Raw genomic sequence first — 17,056 nt, 5'->3', positions numbered from 1 at the left:
GAAAGAGATGAGTTGTAAACTTGAGAGATGCATCTTCTGAATAAATTGCCATTTTATGTAGATGGATGATGGTGAGATTACTCCAGAGAGTTTGGATTCCAGTGAAGATGACAGCAGAGCCAAGCAGGTTCATAACATCCCATAAACACCTACCTGAATAAAGCTAATCAACTTGTAGTCCTAAAACCTGAAAAAGAAAATCAGCATTTTCAAGCCATGGGCTCCCTCAGGAATTTCTAATGTGTTTTTAGAAAAGTGTTTTTCAAATGCTGGATGCTTAATCTGGAAGAGACTTCCACGGTTTGTTCAACTGCATAAATGGTACAGTCATATCTTAACAACAGCTTCAAAGTTCATTTAAGCAAGTTGCTACATAAAGACTAAAACTATAAGTACATGAGAATCCTCATATAGCAGCTTGTGTTTTTAAAGTTTCAGAAGTAGAACGAAACCTTAATCTCAATATCTCAAGTAATGTTTACCACAGAACTACGTATACTCAGTTGCAAACTGCTATTCTAAAAAGCCATTAGTAATTCCTGAGGGAACGTGTGGTGAATTAGCATTCTGTTTTGGCCTACAAATTGACATCAACAGCTCAGTGCCCCCTTTTTCAATTCCGTACACATGCATTATTTATGTGTAGACAATATAGTTTCATATTATTTGTGTATGCATTTATTATTTGTTTTGTATTTGTGTGTCAGATGGAGGAACTGATGAAGGAGGTGGCGCATCTCAGGGAAGAGCTGAAAAATAAAGATAAAATCATCACACGGCTCACTCATCAACAGCATCAAGAATCTGTGAGCCATCACCATTCCTGACACATTCAAACTGGCGCTCATTTTGTATTGATTGAATTATACATAATACATAAAACATGAGTGGCTAATCAGAGCCTGCAGAATCTGCTTGAAGATACTAAAGCCATGCTAACTCCATGTCTGAATGAATGAGATGAAATCAGGACGGGATGTTCTCAGAACAAACCCACATCTCATACTGTTCATTAACTTCACTGCTCCAAGCCAAAAAAAAAAAAAAAAAAAACGCAGCAAATGGCGCATCAACACATGCACTTTAACCTTTAATCCCAATTACTGTCACCTTTGGTGAGCAATTATATCATTAGCACTAATAAACTCACTTCTTTTGCATTACGCTCATTGCAAAGCAAAGATGAAAGCAAATGAGGTTTCTTTACATTAGAACAAGAGTACGTGCTTAAGGCAAGCTTCAATATTACTTCTATATTGGTTAGGGAATTTAACAAACTCTTTACTTCTTGTGCTACTGGCATAAATGATACCTCAAATTGAGATGTGCTTTTACTAGCAATGTGATTTTCACCTAGTGAAAAATAAAACAGTCAAAAAGGAAATCCTCTTTATAATCAAAATATCGTAGAGTCTTAAGGGTGCTCTTTTTTCAGTTTTCTATTTAAATGTTTTTAAATTGGTTCTAGAAAATCAGTTCTACAAAAAATAGATTACAATAATACATTAATTTAACAAAATAATAATTTATAATGAATAATGTATTAAATAAAAATATGAATAATAGTCATTTGCAATGCATTGTTTTTGTAGTTTAATGGTTTTGTTTTTTGTCATGGTGTGTATCAAAAATTTGCTATAATTTGTAATAAGTTCTCTATATTGGTTATAAAAAAACTTAAACGGAACAATTTGGTTCTATTTAAATGTTTTTTAAAATGGTTATCGATTCTAAGAAAATTTAGATTGCATAAATATGACATAAAAATAAGAATTTATTTAGAATTTCCTATGAATTTTGTTATTGAATATTTATTATTAATATTTAGCTCAATTTATTATGATTGTTAATTAAAAATTATGAGCTAACATGAAAATTTGGTGTAGTTGTTGGCCATAAAAACTGATCAATTTCTCCTCACTAGTAATGCCCTGGAAACTACTACCAACAATCTAGCATTGTGGGAGCAAGTTTTGAATGGCCAAGACACTCAAACCACTCCTGTTTTCTTTAGAAAGTGAAAAAATCTAATTATTACTGCTTTAATTCTCTGTCTCTCTTTCAGCCGGTGAGATGTCAGTGTCATCAGCTGAAGTCAGGGGCCAAAGGCGAGAGAAGAACGCATCATGATAAATCCACTCAGACGGTGTGGCGACCCCCCCATCATCACCCCGCTGTGAGTTATTTCTCACTCTCCGTCTAGAAACATGCATGTCAACTTGATCGCATCATGGAGGCACCCTAAACTCTCCCAAAATGTCAGTGTATCGTGACTGGTGTATCTGTGTGTGTCCTTGGTGAGCCGTCTGCCTCGTTTTTATTTCCTATTTCCTGTTTCCTTAAAACTCTGTAGGTTTTATAGGTGGCAAGTTGTTTACAAAAGGGGGAAGCAAATGTGTTGTCAGGGTGACAAATCAGACAACACATTCCTTCTGTTCTTTTCCTTTCCTCCAGCCTTACCTCCCTCTTGTTCGTTTTTCGTGGTGAAATAGCCCGGCGGTCTCGCGGGACGCCCTGAGCTGAGGCTCGTTTGCCGAGGTGCCGATTTGGCCAATTTGCAGCTGCTACAGGAAAACGGGCATCTACTACAGAGTGCAGAATGATTGTCATCTCCTATTTAAGTGAAGCTGCGCAGCACCCACTCTGGTGGTTTAGTTTTCAGAGCCCTAGCCTGGGATGTTCACCAGGGGACGTGTTCTTATTGAAGACCGGCACACAATCAGTAAAGCCAACAGCACACAGAGAAAGACTGGAGTCAGGAGAGATTACAGGGAGGGGAGAGAGATGGAGGAAGTAACAAGAGATGGATGAGAATTTGAAAGTGGAAATGAGGAAGAGAGAGAAACAGTTATTGGGGATCGGGAACAATAGGACTGGTGTTCAGTTTGCATGTTAGTGTTTGAAAAATAGGGATACTTCACAGTTTATTCTGTGGGATATTAAAGATATTTAGCAGAATTTCCTGCTGCTCTTTTCCATATAATGAAAGTTAAGTGACCACGCCTGTCAAGCAAGATTAACTGTCATTAGCAATTAAAATTTCTGTTCCTCACACTAAGCTGTCATATGGATTTAGAAGACTTGGTATGTAGGGAACTTTGCAGCTTAGACATTAAAATAATCTTCTTTTGTGTTTAATGAACAAAAGTTATACAGGTTTGGAACGAAGTAAGTGTGAATAAATGACAATTTTCATTTTTCAGGTTTACCATCACTGATGTTAAAAATTACATTTGCATGACTACTTCATAAAATAAGTTATCAGTGAGCAGTTATTAATAATGCCACAAAGCTGCATACAATGTAAAGAAATGTATTGCATGTTAATCATAACTCAAACACTAAAATATTTGTTCTCCTTAACACAAGTGTGACACGGTCATGGATGGTTCACTGGGTTCATGGACTTCCTTTGTTGTTCTTGGAACAACATTCCTCTTATCCATTCATAGATCTAACTCTAACCCTAATGCTGAACGGATAACTAAAATTAGTAGGCAGTGACTGTTTGATGGGATTTGTTCCTGTACCAGGAACAGCAAAGCAGGATGAATCTGAAATCAGTTATACTGGAATAAATTGTAAATTCAAAATAATGCCACAGATTTTGTCTATAAATGGTTCTGTCAGTCCAAAAGTACAATTAGTCTCAAAGACATAAGTTCCCATGTACTTGCTGCTAAACTCTTCAAACCCATATTGTTCAATTTCAGTCAAACTAAAACATTAATTCATCAGGTTTTTGCGAAATCGGTTTAACAGACCTAGACATAAAGCAAATATAGCTTGATTTTTGCCAGCATGTACACTACGGCGCAAACGTTTAGATTTGTTAATATTTATTTATTTATGTAAAATATAATCGAAAAAGTAACATTCTAAAATATTGAAATAACAGTTTTCTGTTTCATTATATTTTAAAATGCAGTTTATTCCTGTGATGGCAAAGCTAAATTACTGACCTCAGACTTTTAATGGGAATCAATGTACACATGTTAATTGGATTGCAGTTGGCCTTAGTCCTGTGCACTTGCTTCAAATGATCCTTCATATTTATTTTTGCCCATTTTTTGGTGATGTCTACAGTATTTGGACAGACAGATGAACACTAGCTCGAGTAGGCAGAACAAAAGAAAAGTGTAGCTCAAATATAACTGTGCAAGTAAGCATACTCTGAGTTATAAAGGTAAACAAGTCTAGTTTTCTGTCCATAATGAAAAGAGAGACTAGAGTCGTAGAGTTACTATATATGTAATATCACAGGGCAGCAAGACCATGTACACTTTCTGGATATCAGATTGTGTAATTTGTTTTGTTTGCCTTTATATCTTAAAAAAATTCCCAATGGTATGTAATCAGTTTTCAAGATAAGGTTTGTATGTTTACGAACATTACAGTTGAGCGTGACAAAATAGTAGAGGTAAATGTACATATAACCTGAGAACATTTGATTTCCTTATCTCGGAAATTTCCCCAGTGCATGTGCCGTTCAACAGGAAAAGAAAATATTATCTGTGAGATCCGCATGTGTTGGCTAGGAATATTTCATGCACGTATTGTGTTGTGGCTCATGCATTCACGGCTTGTTCCTCGCTGGTATTTTAGTCTGATGTTCAGACATTGATGGTAGTTTGTCTTCTCAGAGGAAATCTGTGCCGTTTCTCTGTGCGATGTGCTTGCAAAAGAGTTTTTCTTTCTAAACTGTGTGTTTGTCTAGATTCACTGGGGTTTGTCTCTCTCCGCAGCTGTGCGGGTGCCGTGTGTGCGTCACGGTTTTTCTATGTGTGTTGCAGGCTGTACCCACTCCTCTCCTCTCTCCCTGGCAGTGCCAGTACCAGGCTACACCTCGTGCCAGCATGCCTCAACGCCGACAAAGTGAGTCATTAACCCCCTGACCTCTGACCCCGTTCCTTTGGCAATATGTTCAGCTTTCCTTCCTCCCCCTGACTTCTCTGCTTCCTTCTCTTTCATATGCTGTCTCCCTGTTGGTTTATAAATATATATCCACAGTATAGTTACATCATGGAGTGAGTCAGGGATGAGTAAGTAGGATATCAGTCTGAGAGAGAGGAGGAGATGTGGTGTTAGAGAGATGAAAGAGAAAGCGGTTTAAGAGGTTAGACAAAGTCAGCTGTTCCCTGCTGGGCAGTTTTGAACTGTCTCTCAGGTCTGGGTGGGTCACTGCACTGGTTGGACCACATGGGGTGTAACACTGTGTTTTTGTGTAGATGGTCCTGTCTTCAGGTGTTTTTGTGCACGGATTTTGGAATTTTGCAGTTAAATTCATTTGCTTTGGCAAAATTAAATTTTCTGAATATTTTTCTGAATATATTTAATAAATAATCAAACAGGTAGCCCTGCCTCAAACTCATCCCATTGACTGAGCTAGAAGCTGACATGTCAGACCAAACAAACGGAGTTGCAAAAGCCTCAGGGAAATCAACCTTTTTAGGAAAGTCATCTTACAACATTGACATTTTTTATACTTGTCTCTGCGCATTAAACTGGGATGGGCATGGAAGCCTATTTTGGTCTCTGAGTAAAAAAAAAAAAAGGGTAATTGTGATCATTTTTTTAAATAAGATAATAAAATAATAAATCTGATGTTGTGAGGAATGAAATTAATTTGCGACAAACTCAAAATAATCAGAAATAAATATAAGTTATTTACTTCTGTTCAAAAGTTTGGAGTTGGTATGATTTTAATTTTTAAAGAAATTAATACTTTTATTGAGCAAGGATGCATTAAATTGTTTGAAAGTGACAGTAAAGACATTTACAATGTTACAAATAAATTGAATCTTGGAAAACATGCATCTTGGTTTCCAAAAAAATATTAAGCAGCACAACTGTTTTCAACATTGATAATAATAGGAAATGTCTCCTGAACAGCAGATCAGCATATTAGACACACTGAAGACTGGAGTAATGATGCGGAAAATTCAGCTGTCATCACAGGAATAAATTACATTTTAAAATGATGTTACAAAATTACAAAATACATTATAAAATTGAAGTTTTAAATTGTAATGATATTTTTAAATAGTACTGTTTTTACTGCATTTTTGATCAAATAAATCCAGCATCTTACCCTAAACTTTTGAACTGTAGTGCATATAATAATAGTCAAATGTAAATTTTAGTAAAAATTCAATTTGCAGTTGTAACATCAGGCAGTCAGGGAGCAAAACAAGAAACCAGAATCAAGGAACAAACAGAGGTTACAATAACAAAAACTGACAAAACGCAAAGGAAAACGGGTATTTATACACAAGGGCTACCGTTAAAACTAGAAACACCTGGGAACGATAATGGCCTAAAGATCAACAGCAAAACTACAAGCAGACTACAAAATGGCAACAGGAAATAACCAAAGACAATTGAGCATAAAAGTCCAAATGGAAGACATGACAGCAGAAATTGTTTGCAGTATATTACAGTGTGCACACAGTCATTTAATTTAGCAAGAATGGAGCTGTGATCATCTGAGAGAATGTGTGTTTTACATGATTGTAAACATGGCTGTAGTTATAGAGCAGATGTCAGACTAGTTTTCAGTCTCAGACCTTCCTTGCGCTACTCTTCCTTTCTTCTCTTTCGGTTTTACTCCACTGCTTTGTCAGTTCTATCTTCTTTTTTCCTTGTCCTCCTGTCTTTTCCCTTTCTCTTTCCTCTTCCTGTTTCCTGATTGGATGAACTTGTGCTCTGTGTTATTTCTCCCCCTCTGCCTATCCGATAATACCTCGGGACAGGGGTGGAGCATCTTGTGCATTACTTCCGCGACACAGCGTGGTACAGTAACCTCTACTAAAAGCTTCACCCTTTGCATGGTCACGTGACGTGAATGACCAATGCATGCTTGTTTGAGTTGTATTTTTAAAGCATGGATTCCAATTTTTTCACACATACAAGAGACTTGGCATGAGACTTTTTTCCCCCCTTTAATTTTTGGCCCTAAGTTACCACCTGTCTGAAATCCTAATGTTTCTGCTCATCTCTTCCTCCATGGGCTGTGATTGCTGTGTGTTGTGTGTCAGATCTGTCTTTGCTGTAATGGAGCTACAGTGTATTCTGGTGTGTTCTGGGAGACTCACCGCTTCTCTCAGCCCGCTCCCAGAGACTTTATCCAAACAGACATCAGTCTGCACAGGTGGACCAGAGTTTAAACATCTCAAACACACGCACACAAGCAGGGAATTAGCCCATGGTGCAATTGTTCTTGCTCTTGTGACTGCACATGGAGATGCTGAACAGTTTTAGAGGACAATTAAAATAAAATGATCCAATAACTCCTTCGGGATTCACATTATAACCTCCACTTCTACAAACTCAGGATATTAAAAACCTTCTCTATTATCAGAATGGCCACATTTCATCAGCCAAATCTTATAGTAAGATATATGACTGAATTAGAGCCAGACTTTATTACAGCTCTTTCTGTTGTAATATCTAGCAATCGTGTTACGAATGTTATCTTGAGAAACGTTTCAGAGGCAGTTGATTCTCCCTGAGCTTCTTTGAAATCTAGGTGCTTATTAACCCTGGAACACGCCAAGCCGACGGCGACGAACTAGCGCTGATGAAAAGCCGACTGTGTTGTTGCCTCGCGTCGGGGTAAAAAGCTGCACTTGAACACACAGAGAGAACTACTGCCGACCGTCAGCTAGAGTGCGCGTTCTGCGCCTGCGTGTAAATGAGACAACTGTCTATTTCTGCAGATATATTCGTCTATATTCGTCATTCAGAAAGGGAAACCGACGCTGCAGATACACAAACCGTAAACAAAGCAGTGCGTGCTTACCGTTTTGAATATCAATCCCTAAACACTTTCTTTATTCCACTCCGCTCGTGTTAATATTGAAATATTCGCCAAGGAACACTCAGGTAAGATGACGTAACATTAGAACAGCCTCTATCTGTACCGTTTTGACTTCTTTGCTCGCTGTTTTGCTATTATTCTCGTGCACTGACTCGTTCACTAAGCTGAACAGCCAATCAGAGTTCCCTCTTAACGGAAAAAAATTCTGCCGACGGTGCGGAACACACTAAGAAAACGTATTAGTCGGCCGAGTCCGACGCACAAAAACTGCCCGACGGCCGACCGTCGGCTTGGTGTGTTCCAGGCTTAAGAGCTCAATAATAAGGATTGTTTTCTTCTAGGGCAAAAGTTCTGATTTTCTTGGAGCCCACCACAAGAGATTAGGCTATACACTTTTCTTTAAAATCCTTTTATTTGGTTCAGAAAAATATATTTCCATGTTTCATTCAATCAGGAAAGTTTTCTTTACAAGAAAAAGCTATTATTGCAACAATGGTTGTAATTTCCAGCTATTATTGCAATAATAGCTGGAAATTATGCAATATAATGAAATGACATGAAAGCTATGAATTCAATTATTTTTATTTTTTTGAAAACAGTGGCATACAGTGCAAACATTACTCATATATGATAGTCTTGCAAGCATTCTACAAACCATTTTTGCAATTTTGACTATTTAAGGGCTAATAATAAAGATTTCTTTTTCTAGGCCTTTAGGGCAAAAAGTTCAGATTTCCATTTACCCCACCACAACAAAAATGCATTTTACTTTCAGAAACGTTTTAATTGCCTTATAAAAAGGCATTTTTCTTTCATTCCATTTAACAATAAAAAAAAAAAAAAATCAATAATTCACTAGGTTTAATAATTTATTAGGATTTATGATTTTATGATAGGATTTGTGCAATTTTAGCACATCCTCATCTGTAGCGGTGTTATAAAACCCCTATAAAAAGACTTAGGTTTTACAAAGATTTTGAACCAGTCCACAATGTCAGAGCAGCATAGAATATGTTCGATGTCTTTGTTTTTCATTTTACTGTCTTGTTGTTGTTGTTGTTGTTGTTTGTTTGGTGCTGCATGATTGGATTCCTTTGTTTTTATGATGTTAATATTGTATTATAAAAACAATATTTTTAACTTTAATTTGTAATTAGATGTCATGAGCCTTGTTCAAAGCTGATAAAAACACACCTGTGATGAATTCTGTGGTTTCTAAGTTTCTATGTTGCTTGGCAACCCCAAAACAGCCTAGAGTCAGTAAAATGAACTTTGTCACTTGGCAGAAGAATTGTTTATCGTGTGCAAATTGTTTATTGAAAATTGGTGTCATTTGTTGTTTAATAAAAGTAATAAGGTTGTGAGGCTGCTCATTACAGTAATTTTACCACAGTTAAGGGGGCTTCAGGTACTCATCCTCGCATTATGCTTAAGAACATACCTTAACCATAGTAAAATGACTGTAAAAGTGGCCTTGGGTGGCTTACTGCTTTTATGACATTGCAGAAACACCAGTATGACCAGTAAACAGCACGATGAGATAACACCTCAATTAATATTTTATACATTATAAACAATTAATCTGGCAATTTCTTTTTTTATTGGGAGAGTCATCCTCTGGAACTGGGGGTTTCAACATTAAAGCAAGACATTAAAGAAATTGGATAGCTGTTGACTCAGACAAATCAATTATTGGTATAAACAGCTCATTAATATCTGTTTTAAACATTCAATTCCTTTCTGAAAGCATGAAAATGGTAATGGAGTTGAGAAGTTTAGCATATATGCAAGCGAGCTGGGATGTGATGCGACAACTACAAAAAGGAGTGAAGACCGTGAAGCTCATGTGAAAGGAAAAAATGCATGGAAAATAATGTCCGAAATTATCTGCATTTGGAGTGACAAACTCGTGATAAAAAATGCTGTCAGTGTGAGCGGAGATTTATGTCGTCTCAGGGTTTAAAAGGTTACGGTCTCTGAGATTCGTCTGTTCTCACTAAGAGACAGAGATGAATGCATTATGGATGTTATCTGCAGGTGTCCGCTGACGTCTCTCCGCCCCAGAGATTTTATGACGTCACGTAGGGGATGTGACTGTCTGTGCTGTCTCACGCCACTGACAACTCCTCCTGCACACATGCACAAACCCTCGCTCACACTTTTACTCCCTTGTTCCCACACTGCACTCTTATTCTGTATTCTTAAAATGAGGAACGATCAGGTTGTTTTTCAGCTGTTGTTTTTTTGCACTCTCTAGTGGTGTTTTAAATTGTAATGCTTTACCTCTCTTCAATCTGACATTTTCTCAACCCTGTGTGGTTGGACAAGTGATAAAATTGTTTTGTGATAGTATCTGGAGATAATACACACCTTACAAATGTTGTCTCTGGCTGAATAGAAATGTGACAGACTGCATGAAACCACTGTTAGCCAGTAGGGGGTGGTGTGGTTTCAGTAGAGCTGTGCTATTCTGCAGAAACAGCCCATGAGAGACAGAGAATGTGAATGAGAAGGAAACAAGGACTTATGCCTCTCTCATGGTGCACAGTTCAGTTGTGTTTACTGAACCTCACCTGTATACATGCTCCATAGCTGCCAACTTTTGAGTTTGAGTTTTGGGGGGGGATGTAAAAAAATTGTTGCATCACAATAAGTGTATTGTGATTTGTCAAAACATTTTAGTAACTAAACTGAATTTTATTAGGTTTTTAGTGACGTTACAATGTTTACATGGTAGGCTACAATTTCTGGTAAGCTACGCTTTTTTATTATTTCAATTCAATTCAATTATTGTGATTTGATTTAATATTGACTCATTTGGATAAATATTAGGTAGGCTACACAAGGTAGGCATTAATTTTTCTCAAGAAAAAAACAACTCACCTAATGCTGTAAACATACAGAGAGCCCTATCAGCTGGCAGTATTATTTAAGGTTAAAAATTTAATTAAATATAATGCGTTTTTTTAATTATAATAACAACTTTATTTAATGATATAAGTAAAAATATAATAAATATGTAATATAGTACACATATCAGCCAACTAACGTGCTATAGCCTATATTATGGTCATCAAATGGCTTTCCTGAGGTAAATATTATGTGACATAATTGTTCTCCAGCTGTTTTATTGACCCCTTTGTTTGATTGATTAATCGATATTATGTATGAGGAATATACATTTCGGTAAGTTGTAGCCTACTGTATCTTTCAGTGTTCATTTACTATTAGCTAGAGATGATCGGTTCACGTGCCGCTAGGGATCTGTCGCGTCACATTTACAAGCGCCAAAACAGCTGAGTCAGCTGAGATTTTTTTTATATCATAAGTAACCTGCTCTGTCTAGTCTGTCGGTCTCCGTGTCCTCTTTGCTTCGCGATTTCTCTGTGCGTGAGAAAATGGATGTGTGGCGTGAGAGCGTGTGAAAAGTGTCAATTGCGTGTGTCTCACGGTGAATGCGTGAGAGTTGGCAGCTCTGCATGCTCATCCATTCAAATCCACCCTGTTACAGTCACACTGACTGGACAGTCAACAGGACGACTGACTGCTAATGTCTCATCAACCTGGCGATGTTCACAGAGCAACAGAATACAGTTTTCTTTAAATTACAGGAGGAGGAATTTACTGAATTGTAATAGTGCAATATTCGGGTTCCAGAAGTAAAGTTCCCATTCATTTTCTCGATATGTGAATATTTGGGGGAATTGATATGCTTTTGTTGAAGCCACCAGCCCACTGTATTTAAATTGTTTTAACAATTGTGTTTAACATTTGAATTCCTGGTGAAAAACTACGTAACCTATTATTCTGCAAAGAAATCTACTCTGATCAGAGAATCACTACAAGTAAACTTCAAGTCAAGTCATCTTCATTTATATAGCGCTTTTAACAATGTAGATTGTTCCAAAGCAGCTTTACATTGATAATAGGAAATTAAAGTAAAGTGTTTTGGCTTTATAGCAGTTCTAGAATAAAATTATTGTACAGCTGAAGTTAGTTTGATTGATTCACTTCCGTCGCAACAATCATTAGTTATTAACTTAGGGGCCGCTAACACAACACCGTTTTAACAGAAAACTCTTAAAACGCGAACCAGTGAGAACGCCGATGGCGTGCACATGCGTATTACGAGTTCAGTCTATAGGTATGCGCAGGCGTGTAGTCCTTCCCTACAAATCAACCCTCAACATACTACTTGTCTGGCCTTAAAATTTATAATAATACAGAATTTGTATCGCTTCCACGTAGCCACGCGAACCGGAATTATCCCGACAACGCTTTATCTGTAGATAGGTAAAGTGAGGGGAGGGAGGCCTTCACAGGGAAGAGCCTAGTTGACATTTCAGGACTGCGCTGTCGTTTATGTTCCAAAGTATCTCTCAGCGACAACTCACTCCTGTGAAGCACTGCGAATGATGACTCAACAAAGAGTGAAATTTGACTTACTGTCTCTGTGTGAATGCAACTAGTGAACAGCAGTTGCTGTCAGTTAAAAATAAAACGTGATGATGCTGTCGGTTAATGAAGATTTGATGGATAAACCTCGATAGGAGTTTTTTCTCTCAAATTTGTGAATACTTTCCGATGTTATAGAAGTCTCTATCTTTGACATTTACTTAAGTCACTTTTGTTATTCACAGCTATCACATTAGTTATCCCTTCGTACAGTGGTTCTGTAACTGGGACAATTCGAGTCACACCTGTCCTGTTTTCAGTCACAAACACCACAAATTTCAGTCCCAAACTATCATATCCACTGATCGCAGATCTATGTTCTAGTTTATTGTGTTAAATACTGTTCTATTTTGTCCCCCACAGCCTCAAATACTTCAGCCCATCAGTCACATCCCCAACGAGCCCCTCATCCAGGGAAAACTAGCAAGAACAGTCCCCACCGGGGGCCACAGTGATGCCTGTACCGAAGGAGAACAGCCTTCTACGTCCTGTCCTCCAGTCCCATCCACCGACCCAATTCTTCCTCCTGCTGGAGATCCTCACGTGGAGTCTAAATCTCTTCCTGACCCAGAGGAGCTGAGTTGGTTGCTTAGCACCCACCTTCGCATACAAGACAATAATGAGAGTGACTCACAGTGGGCTGGAGAACAGATTGTGAGACCGACCCCAGATAGCCATCAAAACAAACTCCTGCAAACACCTCATACCCTGTTCTTCAGCCCGCGTGTCCTGCAGCCTCCACGCCTACATAAACGGGTAACTCTCCCTGCTCTGCCTATAGGGGGTAGTAGTGGGTCAAACCCAAAATCAGGACCCTCAATGAACCACAAGGCCCATCAGCTTCTTCTGCCGCCTCCGTCCAGAGGTTTGCCATGTTACAGTGCAGGGAACGACGCCGTGACTCGCGGCCGGCTATCCCAGCCTTGGCCAGCAGTGGTCAGGAGAGAGGCTGACCCAGAACACAACGCTTCGGTACCACTCGGTACCTCCACAAGACTTGAAAAGCCAAAGATCCACTGAGCGTCAGCTGCAGCCATAAACACTGATAAGGCTACCTCCCTGAACGCATGATCACACATGCGGCTTGCACTAGATGGTGCTGTTAGTGGCTAGACAACCTTTTAAGCTAAACAAAGAAGCTAAGCTATCGCATCTAACTATGCAACAAAAAAGTAGTGTCACAATCAGCGCTTCTGTCGCACAAAACCACTCTTTTGATTCAGACTAAAAGTCATTGATCATCATTCCATAACCACTGAGAAACCTTTACCACTCACAATTACATCATCCACACATAACCATGTTAATACAGTTGAGCTTCTCATGGATTGACAAACTGGAGAAATTCAGACTGAAAGAAAGGGCAAAATCTGAGAAAACAAGCAACGGAAAGCACTAGAGAGCTCTTTTTTTTTTACTCAACAAACGTCAAAGACGACAAAGTGCCATAGACTGCCTGCGGAGCTTTTTCAAGGCCCTCAGTGTTTGAATATTTTCCCATGCGGCATGCCCTCTGGACGCCCACTTATTTAGTGGGTGAATCTGACATTTGCATCACCAACCTCCCGAGGCGAAAAAAACACACATTATTGTCTACGCAACCTCCCAGAGCTTGTCGTACAGACAGAGAAGTCAGTGTCTCGTGACCCAAGTCTCATCTTCAGTTTCCACAGAGAAAACCTGTCAGTCTGCTGTGATTTGATCTGTATGTATATTACTTCATGCCTCATTTCATATCCTTTTCTGTGTTCACCACATAAACACGAAGTCCAAGCTACAATTTCCTATGTCTTGTTTCTCAGTGCTAAAGACTTGCTTTGACATGCCACTGTCAGTGCTTCCTTTATTTTCACCTTGGCTTCAGTTGTGATCAGCAGTTTTTCATTTTAATTAGGCTCATGCCTCCTGTATTAACAAGGTTATTTTTCTTGATTATGGATTATGGCATGCTCAAAGCATAAACTTGCCTTTTCACCCCCCATTAGTTGCATACAAAATTGTTATAATGCTTTTGAATTATTTATACATTATAAAGATGTTTACAGTTAAAATGGCTTTATTAAGCTGTTCAGTCTGCTCCAGTGCTGCAGGATTAACATTTTTGCTTTGTCTTTGGCACAGAAATACTCTTGCAGAGACTTGAGTGAGTTCTTAATTTTTGGAAAAGACTTTCATCTTAATTTTGCACTAACTTATTTTTGGCTTTGCAAGCAATGATAAATAAAAAAACACCGAGATAAAAAGTTGCTTTCGACCACCGTAGGGTTTTTTAAGGACATTCAGGATGGTTTTGTTTAGTTTTTTTCTTAAAGAAAGGTTTACTGTTCTTGAGATGGTGTTTTTTGTTCTTAAGATTCCATAAGTATGTCTCAGAAGGTTGATGAGGTTGTCAGTAATTTACTTTTGGCATGCCTTGATACATAATACACACTGTAATACATAAATATACAGTACTATGGTTTTAAATATGCAAGAACCTCCCTCCCATGTTTATGTGCAATATATCGGAGTGTATACATATTAGTATATACAGATACTTTACCCTAAACTTTTACGGTGGATGTTTAATCGAAAGCGAAAGTGATTTTACTGCCATTTTCCCAGAATACTTGGGGCTTTGGGTATCACAACACACTCTTATGTGGGCCGCACGCTTCTAGACACACCCTAAGCAGTGATGGGCAGCCATGTCTAAAACCAACTAAAGAAAATCAATAGAAGGAGGATATTTGTGTGTATGTTTCTCTCTCACCCAACTCTGTGGTTATACTAAGCAGAAAATCAATGGAGGGCTTGTTTTGTAATGCTCTGGAGACACTTTGTTTGTATTTCTTTCTCTACATCTGTCTCTGGTTGTGTCGTATACGTGTGCAGAAGGACATTAATTCCATTTTCTTGTGTCAGTGAGGTGCCCTTTTAAAGCTAGGAACATCTTTTCTTTCATTTGACTGTTAACAAGGCAACATTATGACCCATAATTAAAGGGACAGTTCAATCAAAAATGAAAATGTTGTCATCAGTTGTTCACCCTCATTTCGTTCCAAAGAATGAATTACTTTCTTCTGTGGAGCATAAAAGAAGATATTTTGCTAAATGTCGAAGTCCATACAATGAAAATCAGTGGGGTCCAAGATAGAAATGACAAAAAGTTCTCAAAAGTTCAACAACGTGTCTTGGACCATTGACTTTCACAGAATTGACAAAAACAGTTAGCATATTCTTTAAAGCATCTTTGTGTTCCACAAAAGAAAGTCATACAGTTTTGGAGTGACAAGGGGTGATGACATTTTTTGATTAACTATGCCTTTAAACTGAGATAAAGTTTTATTCAAAAATTATTGTAAACCATGCATCCAGGCATTTCTTACTTTAATAGATGCTTTAAATGTGAGGCTTTCTACATCTCTTTTCATGCTGTAAAAACACTGTTTCATGAGTATTTCCTTTAACAAATCATCATTGAGGTTCTGCAGCGAGAGAAAAAAAGAAACCACTAAGTCTAGTTTTTAGATTTCCAAATTGCTCAAATAAATGCACTCATACAAAGACCTCTTACTGTTGTGTAAAATACATTTATGACTTGCTGCCCATGTGTGTATGCCTTCCTCTGGGTTCTTTTCACCTGGATGATACTTTGATAGCATGAAAATGTCTGAAACAATAAACACTTGCCATGAATTCCTTATAAAAAAATCTTCCATTTTTCCTTCCATATATACAGTAGTTCATGTCTTGCCGTGTTTTTCACCTATTGTGACAGAACACTACCATTACTCCATTATAGCTTCATGAAAACAACATCTGCCAACCTGTTGGTCTGGACAGAAAAGATGTTTACTAACAGAGGAATGAATTCAAGCACTTTAAATGACCCGTTTCAACCTTTCAATGGAGAGACTGTGGTCTTTTTGACCTGATCTGTTTGATTTGCTGTCATTTTATTGTGTGCAACTTCTTTTGTTTGGCTGTTTGTGTGTTGATGCTCTGTCCCTGGTCCAGTGGAAGGTGTGAGACTTCAATAAAGTGAAGGAATAAGATTCACTCTCTCTGTTGCTTTTCTTTGTGTCAGAGCCATTCATTTGTGCAGCTGTTCCTATATTTTACTCTCTGCAGTGTTGCACTGCAGATCCTAATACATTATGTTTAGGGCTGCTTTATGCCACCATATTCATTATACTATAAATCCACACATTCTGGAAGAATGGTCTAATATTCTCAGTCTGCCACAAACAACGTGTATAAACGGCATTGACAATATGAAGCTAAATAAGAACTGAACTTTAGCACTTTCTAAAGAAAAGTTTCAGCTTCGTGTTTTTGTTTTTCAAACATTAGATGTATACATAGAAATGAAATGATATTCTTCCAGTTTCATGGTGCAATTATATTCAAGATTAATATTTTGACCTCAATGATTTCATTTCTAACAAGTCAAGAAAAGTGTGTCATTGTTGGCATCTGGATGGATGGATAAATGGCTAGATAGAGAGAGAGAGAGATAGAAGACATCTGCTTTTGTCTTTCTCAAATGTCTTGTTGCTGTCAGCCTATATCCACTTTTCAGGGTGTTGATGATTGTGTGAAGATTGTTTGAAGGGCAGAGATCCAGGCATGCCACGCTGCTGCCAATGAGTCTCGTTTCTCAGTGCACTGAACTGAAGATGCTGCGTCCTCCAATTCCCGGCAGCGGTTCAGGGCTCAATGCAAGTGGTTTTGACGTACAGCCTGAATGAGTGTTCTGCAGGGAACTGACTCTCCGAATTCCCTACTTAGAAAGTAAGA

At 38.1% G+C, this 17,056-nt stretch overlaps 1 protein-coding gene across 3 annotated transcripts in view; it reads left to right on the top strand.

The window, feature by feature from the left end:
• ccser2a (coiled-coil serine-rich protein 2a) overlaps nt 1-16,311 on the top strand; it is a 55,945-nt gene extending 39,634 nt beyond the window's left edge. The window contains exons 8-13 of one of the 3 annotated variants that reach the window (XM_084392794.1): nt 62-127; nt 708-806; nt 2,066-2,176; nt 4,794-4,875; nt 6,753-6,792; nt 12,638-12,824. In XM_084392794.1, the coding sequence (XP_084248920.1) occupies nt 62-127; nt 708-806; nt 2,066-2,176; nt 4,794-4,875; nt 6,753-6,792; nt 12,638-12,698 (459 nt within the window). In that variant the 3' untranslated portion in view covers nt 12,699-12,824. Of the gene's footprint in view, nt 1-61; nt 128-707; nt 807-2,065; nt 2,177-4,793; nt 4,876-6,752; nt 6,793-12,637 lie in introns of all 3 variants that reach the window. The other 2 variants (XM_084392795.1, XM_084392793.1) reach the window with 2 other exon arrangements.
• Nucleotides 16,312-17,056: the final 745 nt, after the last annotated feature.

Source organism: Rutilus rutilus (genome assembly GCF_951802725.1).
Source record: "Rutilus rutilus genome assembly, chromosome: 21".
NCBI classification, from domain to species: domain Eukaryota; kingdom Metazoa; phylum Chordata; class Actinopteri; order Cypriniformes; family Leuciscidae; genus Rutilus; species Rutilus rutilus.
The sequence above is the reverse complement of the archived record's forward strand: the minus strand, read 5'-3'. Positions and strand labels throughout refer to the sequence as shown.